This window comes from Passer montanus, unplaced genomic scaffold (genome assembly GCF_014805655.1).
Source record: "Passer montanus isolate IOZ18808 unplaced genomic scaffold, ASM1480565v1 scaffold11, whole genome shotgun sequence".
NCBI classification, from domain to species: Eukaryota; Metazoa; Chordata; class Aves; order Passeriformes; family Passeridae; genus Passer; species Passer montanus.
In genome coordinates, this window is record NW_024357613.1 from 20,743,622 (window position 1) to 20,761,162 (window position 17,541).

Genomic DNA, 17,541 nt, shown 5'->3' on the forward strand with positions numbered 1-17,541 from the left:
TAAATTTCTATGGAAATCAAAGACTATGTGCCAAGGCATCCTTTTTCTCATAGTCAGTGCTCCTTCTGTGAGTTACAATTTCTCTTTTCGGAAACCCTCTCAACTATTCCCCTGTATATTACATTCATTTACATATATGTTAATTCTGTTCTTCAGTGTAATTCATAATCACTGTCTTGAATGGAATTGGGACTTACTGATCTGTAGTTTGAGGTATGTCCTTGCATGCCCTAGTCTTGTTCCCATTTTCAGAATCATACAAAGCAAAAACCCAAGCCCCCTCCCCTTCCCCCAAAAATCCATGTCTACTATTCCCATGGTTTGGATGCCATTTTAAGAGATGGCCACAGTAATTTTCCATAAGAATCCCTGGAAAGAAACACTGCTTGATCTTTCTCCTTTTTTGCCACTGTTCACTTTTTGGGTTTTTTTAAAAAACATTCTCTAGAATTAAGTCAATTTGAGATGGGTCTCTGATCTACCCCAACAAAAAAGGGGTTCAGTCACTGGAACCTCCCAGAGCTACTCTTCGTTAAATTTTGATTTGGTGAGTCATTTACATTTCCTGCTAGAGCCTTGTCTCTTTGAACATTCCCTTTTCACTTAGCTGGTCTATTATCTCTAAAGCCTTTCTAGCAGGCTTAATGCTCCTGTTGGGCTTTAAAAAGCATTTAATGCTTTCCATTATGCTTTCAGCAAATTGTTCCTCAAAATATGTTTTTTTTTCTTTCTGCAACTATCTAAACCTGACTTCATTGTTAAAAATGAATCCTTGGCAGTGCATAACAGCTTACTGTTCTCTGTGTTTTCAGTGCTCCTGCAGTGATTTGTATTTTCAGTAGGTCCTTAGGCATCTTTGAAACACAATTAAGGGTGCTAGAAATCTTTTAAGCAGGGAAGTAATACACTTACAAATTTCAAATCTTCCCTGTTTACCATTCCCCATGACCTGTATTCCTCCATACAAAAATAAATACCTTGATCACAATGTCAACAAGCAAAAGAACTGTGTGCATTTTTTCTTTTATAGGTTTCTGGACCTGTCTACAATTTCACTGGCTGTATAAAAGTCGTACAAATCAATAACGTCGGACCTTTCAGCTTCTCTAATGCTGTGGGAAGAAGTAATGTTGACAATTGCAGGTAAACCGCCCTCTATGCCTTTCCAAATCCTAAGGAATTGTTTGTGCTGATTTTGCTTTCTTCCTTACACAAGGTGACCATTTTAGATAATTTCAACAATGGCTACAGAAAAAAAAAAATCCCCAGAGAGACAGATATCTTGCTTTCTTTAATGCTTTTAAAGCATTTTCTTAATGGAAGATTTTATTTTTTTCAGAGTAGTTCAATTAAACTTGATAGCTTATTTGGAGTGAGTTGTCACACCCTGAATGCTGAAACAGTGTACTAAGAAAGATGATCTGCATGAAAATACAGGACTGGGAAGTGGGGAGATGTGCTGGTTGTGTCTTACTTGTGTCTTTGGGACTTTCATTAGTCTTGTAACAAATATGGACAAGCTGATGCCACATTTACTCTACAAGAGATTGTGAGAAATGCTGGAAAGCATTGTTTCTGAATACATTTAAAAACCCCAATTGATTTCAGTTTTGCATGTTCACATTGCTGTTGGTCATGCATTGATTGAAATAAAAGCCATACAGGGGAAGTGGTGTACATTAGGATTCTATTCTGGAATATGATGGGTTTGAACATGGCAAAGTGGAAAGCAAAGGAAAACAGAGGTGAATTGCATTTGTACATAATGAAGTCTTTCGGGAGAGAATATCATTTCAGTCATAGGATGTACATGTCCTAGATTCCTGGAGGACATTATATATGGCTTTTAGCATAAGACTTTTTTCCCTAGAATTTATAGAATAGGTCAGTTAATGTTCATGTGCTTGTCCTCAAAAGCTGGTGGTAACCCGCTAGATCATTAGTTAAAGATCGGTGAGATCTGAACCCTGCACTCACCTCCACCTCTAACCCCTTAATGAGCACACATCTCACTCAAAGTTACAAAGGTACAACAGTAAACCGACTGTCTAACAAATTATCTTCCCCAAGTCCCAGGCTTTTAAACTTTTGCCAATAAAACTTTGGACACAAAATTCAATTTGTTATCCTTGCAGAGACCGGCCACCATTTTTATTTAGAACAGCAGCTCAGTGTCATCTCCTTGTCCAAGTTTGATGAAGAAATAAATCTTTGTACCCTTCAAGTTCCCCAAAGCATTTTGCTTGGAATATGTTCTCTAAGTGCATTTAGCAAATGGTAGTGGGTCTAAATCCTGCACAAAAAAGAAAACCCTGGCCTTTGTTGTGATAAACCGCAAATAACAAAGAAACAATGTCTCCTCTCCTGCCTTTCTCTACAGTGTTTCACCAGAAATTTTCCTAGTCAGAGCTATGGTGTCTTCCCAAATGAGGGCATGAACTCTCGTGTGTGAAACTATGCCTCTGTTCAAAACAGAAATTCATAAGGTTGAAAGCAAGTGGGGAAGCTATTTCATGTCTTTCATTCAGGTATTAACTTTAAAGAATCATGGTGAAAAAAAATCATAAACCATCTCTGCTGTCTCCTCTGGTTACTAGATTAGGAATCTTTTCTCTATTTTGCATATGCATTAGAGCTTTGATGTCCTAAATCACAGGCAAGAGGCAGTTCTGGTTTTTAAACTACCAGGTAAAAACAGTATAAGTTAAAAATCAGGACTGTTACTGTCTTTTCTACTTTCTTTCATTCCCTTTAATAATACTCTCATTGATACAAGTGCTTACACCCTTCAGCTTTTTGACAGTTTGTCGTATTGAAGATTTTATATAACCATTCTATTAAGTATCAATAGCCTTCAACAAGCAAAAAAAAGCAATGAGAACAGCTTTGTCCAGTCTGTGTATATAACACAGACAGAGGGATACAGACCTGAAAGAGGTGGCTTGTAAAATAATAGCTTTGTTCCTTTTAAATTTTCGTTATTATAGAATGCTGTGTTATCTGTTATATTATAATCTATAGAACTATGCACCAAGATTTATTGAGTTTTGTATTGATTCTGATTCTACCCTTCAAAGTTAATCAGCAAACAAATATGGCTCATACTGCATAATACAGACATTAAAGATTGCTTTATTTGAATGAGAACTCAGAGATTACAGTCTAGGACATTTTCTTGCAAATACTTATTGTGCATATGTTACTGATTAGGTGAGTAAAATGACATGACTTTGTACAGATGAACTGTAGATATAATCTTTTACATAAAAGGTTGTTGAAAGAACAATGGGCCTTCTCAATGCTCTGTGCTAAGCAACATGTTCCCTCTACCTCCCTGCTTCTTCAGAATGCTGCAGATATGTCTAACAGTGTCCAGCCCCATGCAGTCCACACAGACCTGACACCACCCTGGTCCAAGTCACAGTTATTCCTGTCTGGGAAAAGCTGAATTGCAACAATGGAAATTGTTGTACTTAGTCTAGTGACATTCAGATTAATTTTAACAGATATTTGAAATTATTCTGAATTTCCCTTGATGGGGAGGAAACGCCATAGGAATGGACTGCTTGGTGGCCTGGCAGACATTCTCCTTACTCATTCCTGCCCTGTGACACACAAATTTCATGGCTGCTCACACCTGGCAGCTAACGTCATGTTTTGATTTTCACTTTAGGTATAACCCACACTCATCTTGACATCATCAGCCTCTAAATATAGTTTTCTTCCCTAAAAGCACCTATGAAGCTCAGCTGTCATTCCCCTTTTGCAAGACAGGCTTTTGGGGAAGATGGATTTGTTTTGAGAAGCAAGGAGAAAGTGATTGAAGAAAGTTGTTTAAATAGGGAAATAATAGATAATATACTTTGCAAATATGAGTAGCAGTGACTACTAAAAAGCATGGTGTAATTTATATTTTATTTTCGGAATTTGCATGGTTCTGCAGATGTAGTATTGCTACATTTGGAGCTGCCTAATAGTAGCAGAGAGCTCTACAGTGTGGCAGACAAAGCAATCCAATTTCTTCTGCAAGAACAACCCTGAACTTGTCACTCAGTGGCATTGTTTCTGTTCTTACGGTGGTGGTTTTTCTTTAATTGGCTTTCTACTTATCATCACCTATTTGTAGATTTATAATACTATTGAATGTCCTGCTTTTACATATTTAGCATGCTCTAGTGCCATTAAATTATCCTGCTGGGTTTTGTCCTTGTTGGTGCCCCAGCTGCATGGATTACTTCCTTATTGTGGTCATGCTGACACTTCTTAAAATGCATGGGTTTGTGAGTAAATTTTAAGCTTATGATTTTTTCATAGGATTGAAATTTACTCAGCTGTGTTCTGCCATCTTTCTAACTGGATCTATTTGTATTTTAAAATACTAAAATGATGATCTGATATGTGCAAGGAATATCAAGAGCTTGCAAAAACTTATTTTAGACATAGTTCATTTACCTTCTCTAAGCTATTGAAATCACTACATCAGAACAAGACAGTACCTTTCACAGGATATTATATACTGCATGTCCCTTACCTCAGAGATTTACATTACTGTTTAAAAAATATTCAGAATTAAGAAATGCAAAAAATTACACCATAATATTAGTTTCATTGGCATACATATCTGACTATCTACAGTCTAAAATGCTATATTTATGGCAAGAATGTTATTTGTTCTTTTAAAATTCATGTTTTTATTGCAAATGTAATACACCACAAGGGAGAGAGAATTTTTTTAACTTGGTAGAGCAAAATTGGAAATGGGGGCATCATGGAAATTACCTTTCATGTCATTTTGGCAACAGGAGTTAAATTCTGCTTAAATTAAAGAGGATTATTGATACAGGCAGCACCAGGCAATTTGATATGATTAAAGACCAGATACTTGCAATAATCCTTATCATTCTGAAAGATGCAAGATTTCTGTGCATGCTCAGAAGCACTGAGATTTCAGATATGTGGCTTTAACTCAGTTAATCTGGCCCAGATCCTTCTGCTATTCACATGCATCATTGTTTAAGCATTGTGTTAATAAGTACACTATTACACAATACCACAAGGACAGAGAGCAGGTAGGAGCGATGAAGTGTGCTCAGAGCTCACCAGAACTCCCTGCCATTCAACGTAACCAAGGTGAAACAGGAAATGGCAGAATAATGGCATAGGCAGGAGGAGTTTGACTCTCTGAGAGCAATATGGCAGACATAAAGTACTCTGAGCTATGCAGCTTTGGTTTTCAAGAGAGGTTATATTGAAATTGTATCAATTAGTAAAGGTAATCCTCCAACAGGTAGTTTTCTAGAATTATGCTAGACTATATAGTTATGTAAATCTTGTCAAAGTTTATGTTATGATTGTCTTTAAATTATACCTTAGAGTTATCAATATATAGGTACTTTTGAAAGAGTTTATATAACAAACAATAGTAGTAGTAGAAGGACAATTGAAAATAAAGGATCCCTGATAACATTTTTTAATAAATGAAATCTCTAATTTTTTTCTTCTTCTGAAGGAAGATACTTGGAATGTGTTAATGCAATATAAAGCTTCTTCAAGTGTTTCAGAAAATGTTGCTGGAATAGATTTGCAGGATAAATGACTATCACTTCCAGACAGAGTTCAGATGACAGATATAAATGAAGCTTTGAGTCCCAGTATTAAAAGCTGGTGTTTACTGCAGTTCATTTCTGTTTTAGTGCCTGGGAACTATGACTGCTATATATTGCTGTAAGTGTTTACTGTAACAGTTTACTGCATGTACTAAATTCAAAGGTTCCAAACACACACACAGAAAATATACACATATACATATGCATATATAGCTGTACCTATCCAAGCCCTGTTTTTTCATTAAAAAAAGAAAGAATCATATCTATGAAACAGAAAAATACTGTTAACTGTTTTCCTAAGAGAAGTCTTACTGATGGATGCAAATGTACAACAGTGAAATGGATTCTCGGAGAAAAGCTAATAAGTTAAATTCTTCATTACGGCCCATTGGACAGAACTGTGGTAGATTTTTTTAAAATATTTTGTTTTCTTATTAATTTATCTTAATATGTGTTTCTAGGCTTAAACTGAGCTTTATTTCAGCAAAAACTCTGATTGTTATTTGCATTTTGGAAAGAGGCTCTTGAAAGTGCATTACCCAAGGTCCATTCCATCAAGAGGACTGATGGGTCTCCTAATATATGGCAATTTTCTCAGGAGCTATGCAATACACTTTGGAGAGCTCTGCATGTTTTCAGTAAGCCCTCAGTTCCACTTTTGCCTCAGTCATGCACTTTCCAACACACTCTAAATCCATTTCCTGATGTGTGAATACTCCCTTTTCCATTCTGTAGTTTTCTGTGATATTTTACAGGAATCCCCACAGACCACAACACCTTTATGAAATCAGTCTCCTGTGCAATATCTCAGCATTTTTTCCACTGTAGAACTTCCTGGTTTTCAGTATATTATAAAACATCACAACTCAGAGCATCTGACACCAGGCATCTGAAGGTGTTTGACTTCTGTCTTCAGAATGAACTGCATACTTTAAAAAAGGGAAAGTTCATCTGCTGAAAGTTATTTTTCAGTCAATTGTCAATGTCCTACTGTTACCATTCCACTTTCCAAGTCCTACTGTTACCATTCCACTTTCCAAGTGGTTATGCTGGTGCATGCTGTATTTTAGAGCTCATCCTAAGTATCCATAGATGACTCAGGTCAGCTTGAAGAGTTTCTTCATATGAATCCACCCAAACTGAAAAATTTAACATCAAAAGTACAAGCTGGCTCAAAATCAAAAGGGAGATCACAGAGTTCAAGCTTAAGCTCTTCTGTTCACTTACATCTTAGTTTATTAATAAATGCAAGATCCTATAAAAAGCATGTAGCTTCTGTTGTATGTGAGAGACTACCAGTTAAAATCTTACATCCCAACATCTTACTTCTTACATTATCTGCATTTTATCTTCTCCTCAAGAGTTTAAAGTTATGCGCTTAATTCTGAATCACAAAAAAAAATGACAAGAATGCGCAGTGCCCATCAACATTATAGTAGAAAATTATTAAACGAAGGATACTGGCACTACTTAGTTTTATTTATTCAACAGGTTTTGTGAGCTTTCTCTGGTTAAAATGGAGATTGGACTAAATGTTTTCTGAATTACAGAACTGAAGTTAAAGCTTCAAAAATATCATTCATTTGTATTCACCACATGCATGATGCTCGATATTATGTTAATAACATTTCTCTACAATTCTAACATAGAGTGTGATAACAAGAATTTGATCTTCTTTATGCATTTATTTTGTTACTTTTTCCCCTCTCTCATCTATTGCTTTTGCTCACTGATAACTTTTCTGTGTGTTTGCCTCTCACTCCTTTTCCAGGCCCTGGCTTGCTTTCATATGCTTTCATCCTTTTACTGGGTTTGCCCTTCTTGATTTCCTTTATCTTTTGCATTTGTTTTCAATATTTTCTTTTCCTTTGTGAGTTTTGCCATCCTGTACAATTTCCTTTCTGCTCTCTGTGCATATATGAATTCTATTCCTCTTTTACCTTTTCTTCTTCTCGCATTCCTGTATAGATAATGACTTTTCAGTGATAGACCTCAGTGTTAAAAAAAAAAAGAAAAGAAAAAAAGGAAGAAATAAACAAGTGACATATGTAATCTTCCCTACTGTTATAAATACTCAAAAATCACTGTAAAATGTTATACAAGCCCTTTATCGCAATCTTTTGAAGTATTCTGTGAAAATAGTTTCTGATGGATATTAGATAAATCCATGTGTCAAATATATTCAGGTGAGATAATGTGTGTTTGCAAACATTACATTTCTCTACTTGTTCCTGGAAAAGATTGTCTGTCATCAGCATACCACAAAACTATTATTAATCTTCTTTAGGAAAACTCTTTATTTAGAGATTACTAATTGTACTTGGTGATGTTTATCTTGACCTTAATTATGCCTCTCTAACTCAAGGCATATGCATTATATCCAGAGAAAATGGTTTCTTAATTCTGTCAACAGAATTCAGTGGCAGTTATTGTCCATTAGTGTCTGTAATGAAGAATTGTAACGAGATTGTGATTTCTGCTGAAATTGCCAGGTACTTGCATGGATACAAATAAGACAAGTATTAAAAGATACCATGTTTTTTCTTTTCACATTTATCAAGGAGGCATTTGTAAGTATATATGTCGAGGTATGCATACAATGCCTGAGACAGTGTGTTACTAAAAATAAATCATATCACAGTCAAATATTTTGGAAAACACTCTGACACAACTGTGAAAAAGGAAATATTTTTGTGAATAGGACTCACAGTTATTTTTATTAATGAAATTTCTACTTCAGCTTATGTGTACTTCATTATTTTATAAGGTATTGATTTAATGTACTAAAACAAGAGGCTCCATTGATGGGGTGGTTTTGCACTCCAGTCACGACTTTGGATCTATTTTTGTTCATTTATATAATATTTAATGTCTCCAGCTGCTGGTGATTCTTACTCTAGACTACTAAATTGACTACTGGAATTTATAAAGTTTTTTCACCTCAAATGCTAAACCATTGCATATAAACTGGTCCCTTCATGAGTCATAAAATCACACATTCACAGAAACACAGGATAGGTGAGGCTGGGAGGGACCACAGTGGGTCACTTTTAGCGGAACACTCATATTTTAGAACCAAATTTGTTCACAATATGCATCCAGCCCTGGGGTGCCTAACACAAGAATGACATGGATCCATTTGAACAAATCCAGAGGAGGCCACGACATTAATCAGAGGGCTGGAACACCTCTTCTAGGAAGGCAGATTGAGAGAGTTGGGTCTGTTTAGCCTGGAGAAGGGAGGGCTCAGGGAAGACCTTATTGGACACTCCAGTGCCTGAAGGGTGTTTCCAAGAAGGCTGAGGAGGGACTTTTTATTAGGGCATGTAGTGAAAAGAGGGACTGGCTTTAAACTGAAGATTTAGAGCAGGTGTTAGGAAAAAAGTATTTTCTATGAGGGTGGCGAGGCACTAGAACAGGTTGTCCAGAGGAGCCGTGGATGCCCCATCTCTGGAACTTTTCAAGGCCAGGTTTAATCAGACTTTGTGCTGCCGGGTCTAGTGAGAGGGCCTGGCCAATGACGCTGGAGAGGTGGAGCTAACTGGTCCTTAAGATCCTCTCCAACCCAAATCCTTTATGATTCAGATTCAAAGTATTTTATGAAGGAAAAACATGAGTTAAAGACTTCTGTTACCTCAAGAGTCTCCACCTGCTATGGCTTATTTACACCGCGCAGTAGATTCAAAGCACCACAAACTGTGCTTGGTGTATAAAGTTGCTGTATCCGTCCAAAGCACATTCCCAAATCATGGAAGTGAGAGAGATTGCCTGTCAGATGTCTCTTCACTGGGTCATGACAAGTTCTTATGAAAGAGGTAAGAGAGTTAAGGATGTGAAAGAGCTCAGTGGACCAGCATGGGGAAATTCTGGGAGGCATCACAGTCCAAAGGACAGCACAGTGAATGAATCCTCCATACCTGGAGCTTCATCACTGTCAGGACTGATCAGAATTAGAAGGCTGCTGAGATAGTTTAAAAGCCTTAAGGCATTCTATCAGACTTTCTTACCTGTGGATTATGTGGTTATTTAATGGTTGGAGAGGTGTAGGATTTCAGCTGTATATTTTTAGCTACAGTAAAGGAGAATGTTTTTATATCAAGGATCATAGTTCCAGAAACACTGAAAATTGCTACAAATTTGGGTTGTTCTAGGTTATCAACAGTGTTAATTTCCTTTTGCCAAATTGTTTTGAATATCTATATTTCCCTGGAAATTCTGTCCAAAAAAATCACAGTGGTTGAACGTTACTAGCTTTTGAAATACAAAGGCATAGGAAAGCAGAAGAAAATATATTTTAAAGATTTATGATCTATAAATATATTTTCTACATTTTTCATTAATTAATGTAACTTTTTCATTTTAGATTTCAGCACAGCTTCCCCCTAAAACAAAATAATATTATTAATGTTAAAATAGAAGGCATTTCCAAGAATTAAGAAGGTTGAGAACATATCAACTTTACTGTAAAACTTGTGCACATTCACACAATAGAAGCTAAATTTACAGCTATTTTTCAAAGTTTTTAAAATTTTACTACATATGTTTTTCACAGTATTAATAATATCATGCGTCATAGCCATTGAAATGCTCTGAAAACTTTACCTAAATTCTTAAGAAAGGTTATCTTAGTGACACAAGACATTAAGTGATAGGGTTCAATAGCTTCCTGGAATAATTACTTGGGCTTCTAGCGAAACAGGTATGTGAATAATAAAATCCTTTTCTTCTACATTCTTAGAATAGAAAAAATAATCTCCGTTTGTTCTGCCCATTTAAAACATGGTTTTAAAAATGGGTGCATGTATAGTTTGACAAAATTTTGCTTTAAGAATATTGCCCTATATATCTAGTCTTGCATATATTATGAGCAGTGGTTAAGGCTAAGTATATAAGATGATGAATTGTCTAAAAACAATCAAATGGAAAAGGAAATTGTCTTGCATGCTTTCTCTATTGAATTACAGTCACACTTAACTTTAGTGCTAGCATTTGCTGTCATTCCAATTACAGAAACCTGGAAATGGAGAAGTGTTTTGTTATATATTCAGAAATAATTAAACTTTGGAGCAGGTTTCCATGACTTCCGAGTTATGTGCAGAAAGTGCCTTATAATGGAGCTGCAGTTGCTCCTGGTATTATACCAGGCTGCATTGTGAAGAGAGGCGTATTAGAGAGAATCAGTGAGAATGAAAGTCACACTGAAAGAAATAATTTGCCTACTGCAAACTTGAATTGGTATAATACTTTCTCTTTGACTTTTAAATTTTGTACAGAAGTAATAAGAAATCTTCAGAGTTACATTCAACTGCTAACAGCCAGAATGACAAGAGAAAAGTTTGGAAGTTCAGTTTTGTTCTGTCTGGCAGCATTCTGCTGGTATCCATTCTATGTCCTTCACTGTGTTGCTGAATAGACCATGGACTCTGTGACTTATAAAGTATTTGTGTGTTTAGAAAAGTTTTATTTAACAAAGCTGAAAGTGAAACAATCATCATCATAAAACCTTGTGTGTTTTTCTAGAAAATAAAATCCATCACAAATAATATTCCTTTATTTTGTATATTTTCCATAATTAAAAAGACTGTTTGAACTTCTCTTTGGCAGAGAACTTTTTATAACAATGGTTTGTTTCAAGTCAAAAAATCATTGGGAATCAAAATTTTTAAAATGGGATTTTTTTTTTAAATGTCTCTTATATTCTCGAAATCAAAAATAAATTCTTTACAAAGTTATGTATTGTAAAAATCAAAATTTGATCTATTATATGCAATTGACTTAATAAAAGGTATTTAAATTAAAATAAAGCTCATCTAAAATTGCTCAAACATTGCAGATTTAGTTGAAAAGCCTGAAAAAAAGGCAATATTAGTAACTTTTTTTTAATTAATTTTGTACAAAGCTTCATATCTGAATTACTTTAAACAGGCTAAACCGCAATGGGAGAGCAATGTCCTGAAGAGTTCCTTTTAGTTAATTAGACATGCAACTCAAAGTAAGCTTCTGGAGCCAAATGACCAATGTGATTTCTGTGTGTGTGAGCAAGAAAGGAGGAGAACAATTTCCTTTCTGTGTACACTATTGATTGTGATATTGGTCGTACCGTATTTCATTGTGTCCTGATGTGCAATGCAGCAGAACCTAGAAACCATAAAAGATGAAAGATATAATTCAAAAACCCACAAAGAAATTGGTTATATTTTTTTATAAAAAGGGATGCAGAAAGATACTTTAGTAATTCAGTGTCTCAGTTTTTTTGCTGAAGTATGACTGTGGGGATTATGGTGTATACAAAGGTAGCACCCTTCTTTAATGGATAGAAGCATTGGATGCAGAGTAGGTTTCTTTAGCTCTGCAGAGACCAGCATGTTAGAAGCAATGGATGAAATTTGTAACTGAAGGCCTGAATTGGTAATAACCCCCCAAAATAGCTATGGTATAAGTGATGATAATTGGTGCAAAGTACCAATTGAAGTGGTGGCTTCTTCCTGTTGCTTTAAGATTATACTTCATGTCTTTCTAGAAAGGGTTCTCTAAGCAGCCATACCTTAGTACAGTTGTAAATGCAGGAAATGCTAAGACCTGAGACGAACAGAAGAGATTGACCTCTAATGTAACCTGCATTAAAAGAAACAAAAAAAGTGATTATGTGCAGAAAGAAATTAAAGAATAAATAAGCGGTAAAGAATAAATGACAAACACATGATGAGACATGGCTGCATATCTGATGTGTGTTGCTGAGTCATAAGTTGTCTAACATTCTTATTATCAAGAAATCTCTGCATCTTAGATGCCCTCACTCCTAGGTTCTATAACAGAAAATATTAAATAAACTGAACTAATATGTAATTATTTCTTTACAAATATAATTATTTCTTATTGCAATAAATTCTTACCTAAGTGACTTGGTGAATCAGCTAGTATATATATTGGCTGATTAATATATGAGGAAGTTATTGCTTACAGTGAACAAATGGGCTTCTCTGGAGAGCTGCTAAGCAAAATTTTATTTTCTGTGCAGGACAGGGATTGTTTGTTTAAGGTTGTAATAATAAGTAATGCAAGACTAGAAAGATATATCATCCTTCAAAGGACCTTGGCTGTAAAGTTAAGAAAACATTCTTATCTCCACAACCACTGGATTGCAGCAGGAAAACAAATATATTAACCAGCAAAAGAAACATGAATTTCCCCCCCAAAACTCATATAAATATTTTACAATTGCCTAATTTCTCAAGACCTAAATTGATTATAAATAGTTTATATATTTTTTTTCTGAATCTGTAACCTGCAGGACTGTTTAATCATGTCCTGTCTGACTCTTGCTCTGCAGTACTGTAGAGAAACAGTGCATCAGTGCCCCCTGCAGCCTTAAAAAACTAGTATAACAGTTAAAAAACCCCAACGCTATTGATCGTTGTTGAAATAACTATTCAGAAAAGGAACAGCTTTAAATCCTGTTGTATCCTTTCCTTTTTTCTCCTTCTTTCTTTAAAAGTGAAATTGCAGCTCTTGGCTAAAGAAAAAATTCTTCAGAAATATAGCCTAAAACTCAAGACAGACCTTGATATATTTGTGAGAATAAAAAAGTCCCTTTTTTTACTTTCAAATGCACTGGCATATGAAAAGCAGGAATCAGAAGCATAAGAAATTGAGAATATATGTGTAAACTTTAAAATGAATAGTTATAAAAAAGAAAAAAAATCTGACTCTTAGAAGACCAAGTTCTGTAATGTGTAGAATGTTCAGAGAATAGTGAAATGCTGCTTCATCTGTGCTAAACTGTAGGTATTTGTACATTTTCATGTATATTTTTGAAAATTTGCTCAAAATTACATATATAATATAAAGATAAGTTTAGGATTTGTTTACTCTCATTCAGCTCATACCCACATATTTCTAAAGTCATTGGCAAATTTCTAGACACAGTATTAGTTATGGGTATACAGATTTCTTTTGAAACTCTGAAGTTACAATAAAGCAGTGGTTGGCCATAGCAGAAATCTAAGGTAATTTATCTATGTATGGGGAGAAGGAAGGTTTTCTGCTCATAAAACCATGAGCTGTTAAAACTGCCAACAGTGCCAAAAAGAAAACATGAACATAAATAAAATTAATTTTAAGAAAACACCTATCTCTATGCAGTGCATCAACTTTTTGAGATATATGCACTTCTGACCAGTTTTCTGAAGCCAGATTTCTCCATTTTCCCTCTCTATACCCATGCTAAAATTAAGAGGTAGAGAGGAGATGATGCTGAATTCTAGAACCCATAAAAAGTCCTACTTTACAAGAAAAAAAAAAGAGGATTTGGCATTCCTTTACTGCCAAAAAAATCCTTATTTAAATAGTGAGATATAATGTGAGATTTTCACATCTGCAAAGATGAAGGCTGGAGGCCAAATTACATTAGTCAATTGAAAATGCATTAATTTCTTAGAACTAACTGTCTAACATAGTTCACTGATGTTATAAAATTGAGTAAGTATGGTATGGAAATGATAGGAAATGATTAAATCTCTTCTGAGCACTATAAACACAAGTGTGACATCAGTAACTGGCTTCCAGCATTTATCAATTAAAAAATACATTTCATAAACCAGAAGATATAAAGTATTCATGACTGAATTAAAGTCTATGAAAAAAATTTGGCAGCATTCAAATCTCTTAAGTGGTGAGGTAGTTCTGGTTGCAAGTGAGATTAGTTTTATTTACAATAAATAACTTTTTCCCCTCAGAATAACTTTCTAATATCAACAGACTAAGGTAAATTCTCAAATTTAGGAATATGGCCCTGCAACCTTTGACAGATTTTTATCAAGTTGTATTAATTGAATAAAATTACTATTTTTTACATTAAAAGGTATGTTTGTACCTCCTAAGCCCTCCTAAGCCCTTTGCAAATGGCAAAGCACAATCTACTTACCTTGGTGCATTTTATTTTGATAATTTAAATCTATAGCTTAGATATTTTAAGTCTTGATTACTGATTGAGTTTTTTAAATTTTTCACAAGGAAAGCAAGTTTGTTTTTTTAATTTTTTAATTAAGAAAGTAAGCAAAACATACATCTTATATCTTTTAATTGCCTGACTGCATTCATAAGGTTGTTTTGTTAATACAATGATGAGCATTTGGTTGATATTATTAAATCTGACCTGCTTTGATACAATGACCCTGTTGAATCACTAATATCAATGCTTTAAACATAGCTGCCCTTCATGATTTAAAGTTACTTAAGAAAGAGTGACTTAAAATATAGCTCAGTTTGAATGTAAAAATGAGAGATATTGTCTGCCATTGAGAATAATCTCCTAGATTTGCCTCAGGTTTCTTTTTCACTCTTGTTTTGAGACTCTGTAGTCGGAAGGAACAATTAGTTTTACAAGTGGTGTTGCCTATTGACAAGTCATAGCTGGGAACCCAACTCATCAATGACATAGTAGTTGGGTTCAGGTAGTGTTTAAGATAAAAAGCTGTTAGCATCAATGGATGAAAAATATCTAAAATTTCCAATGTTACTCTGGAACAGCATGGCCACCTGATAATTTCAATATAACAGAGTTTTAGTTCATTATGTTTTCTACTTCACTGTGATCTTGCCCTCTCACAACCTTTGGGTTGATAAGAAGATGGGAGGGTGTGAATAATCCATTTATAACATTTTTCTGTCAAATGATATACATCAATGAAAGTCAACTCCTTAGCTATTCCTTAATTATTCATAATCTTAATCAAAAGTGAATAGTTTAATGCAGAGCAGTGGCATGTTCTTCTGCTGCACTTGAACTTATTTCCTGTGCAATTTTTAATATTGCTAACATGTTAGAAGGAAAGACACAAATCTGCTGACGAGACATCTGGAGTTTCCTTACTTCTTGTTTGTGGACTGTTATTTTTTCTTCCAGTTTTTCACACTAAAAATAAAACTTCACAGTCTTGATAATGTTTCCTGTTACTATCTCTCCATATTTTAAGATTTTCCTAGGTTAGAGTCACATTCTGTTACACATGTAAAGTAACGGCAGTCTCTCGTTGCAAACTTAAGCTGCTTAAAATGTTAGGGAGATTACTTTAGGTTGTAAAAAAGTAAGGTATGCTCCATTCTCTGATGCAAAGGCATATGATTTATAGGAAATGTCCTCAGGATGTGTTTTCAATACGTAAAAGTGGTTTGAGATGTTTTTCAGCTATACAATCAAAACTCAAATGATTTTAAGTTTGGCATAGTGAGCAGAAGTAGGAATCTTTCCTCACTCATCACAGTTGTTTTATTTAGTACCATCTCTAGTCAATGGAGAAAGTTGGTTACTTTTCTTAAAATGTGATGAGCTGGAGATACCTCTCTGCATATAGATTGTTTACCGGGAGAACTATGGTGGCCATCTCAGCCAAGTTTCAAATCTCTTAGGCAGATAATGTTTGACAAAGTGAATTCTGTCCTAGAGTTTTATTTGTTGATGAAATTTCTTCAAATATTTAGGAGGGAAAAGACTATATTGGGTGGTATTTTGATGCCTTGGAGAATTAGGAACCAAAAAGAGATTGAACATGAAGTCATAAGTATCAAACTTCTTAATTACTTTTTTATTTATGGTTCTTCTTGGTGCTCTCAACATCATAGTTACAGTATTTGTTCACTCTCAGGTAAAGTCAGAGTGTTGCAAAAACACATGTGGGGCAAAATTCAAATAGTTTTCCAATTGTATGAAAGATAAATATTACTTTTACCAGCATGTAGCAGTCTTCCTTTAGGAAAATCCTGCTAGTAAGAACATAACATTGTTTAGTGTACCCTTACAGTCGTTTCAAGAAGGGAAAGTCATCTACCAGCATTGTATCTTACACTGGGACATGCTAAAATATTATATTGTTCTAGGGGAAAAGAAAATATTAAATTGTAAACAATAGCAGCCAGCAGATAAAAGGACACACATATGAATTTCCAAAATTGAACTTTTTAATTCTTAAACAGAAACCTTCTACTTCAATCAATACGAGTGGTTGTACACTTTAACAATATCTGGACCAAACAATAATAGCAGACCCTGAAGCCTGCAGTTAATTAAGTGACATGAGATAAAAGCATAATTTAGGAGGCTGATCTCACACTGTATTTCTGCACAGAGAGACTGTTGGTGATCAGAGGCTGTCTGGGGCAGCCATGAAATGGTAGAGTTTTCAATTCCCAGGGAAGTAAGGTAGGAGATCAACTAAACCTCTACCTTGAACTTACAGAGGGTAGACTTTGGGTGCCTCTTCAGTACTCTGTTTCAGAAAGTCCCTTAGAAGACAGTCTTTAATGACAAAGAGGTCGTCTTTGAAAACAAAGAGGAGGTTAACCTTGTGTGCCAAGAGATGAGCCAGTGGGGAAGAAGGGTGGCCTGGCTTTCACAGGACACTAAGACAAAAAGACTGTTAAAGACCTTTGGAAGAAGGGGCAGGCAACTCACGAAGAGTACAAGGATATCATTAGGTCATGTTGAGAGAAAATTAGAGAGGCAAAAGTGTCGCTAGAATTCAATCTGGCCACTGCTGTGAAAGGTAATAAAAAGCATTTTCATAAATACATTAGCAGCAAAAGGAGGTCCAAGGAAAATCTCCATTTTCTTGGAGGGGAACATTGTCACCTAGAAAGAGGAAAAGTCTGAGGTACTTAACTCCTTCTTTACCTCAGTCTTTAACAGAAAGACCAGTTATCCTCAGGGCAAGCAGCTGCCTGAGCTGGTAGAGGCAGAATAGACCCCCTGTAACCCAGAAGGAAGCAATTAGTGACCTGCTGAGCCACTTAGGCACTCTGAAGTCTGATGGGCCAGATGGGATTCACCCAAGGGCACTGAGACAGGTGACAGAAGAGCTCACCACCCACTCTCATCATTTATCATCAGTTTTCGCTAAAAGTTGAGGTCCCAGATGACTTAAGGCTGGCCAGGAAAGAA

At 35.2% G+C, this 17,541-nt stretch overlaps 1 protein-coding gene across 1 annotated transcript in view; it reads left to right on the top strand.

The window, feature by feature from the left end:
- EYS (eyes shut homolog) overlaps positions 1 to 17,541 on the top strand; it is a 708,088-nt gene that overhangs the window by 490,359 nt on the left and 200,188 nt on the right. Inside the window, exon 34 of the mRNA XM_039729652.1 lies at positions 1,031 to 1,143. Coding sequence (XP_039585586.1) covers positions 1,031 to 1,143 — 113 coding nt within the window. The remainder of the gene's footprint in view (positions 1 to 1,030; positions 1,144 to 17,541) is intronic.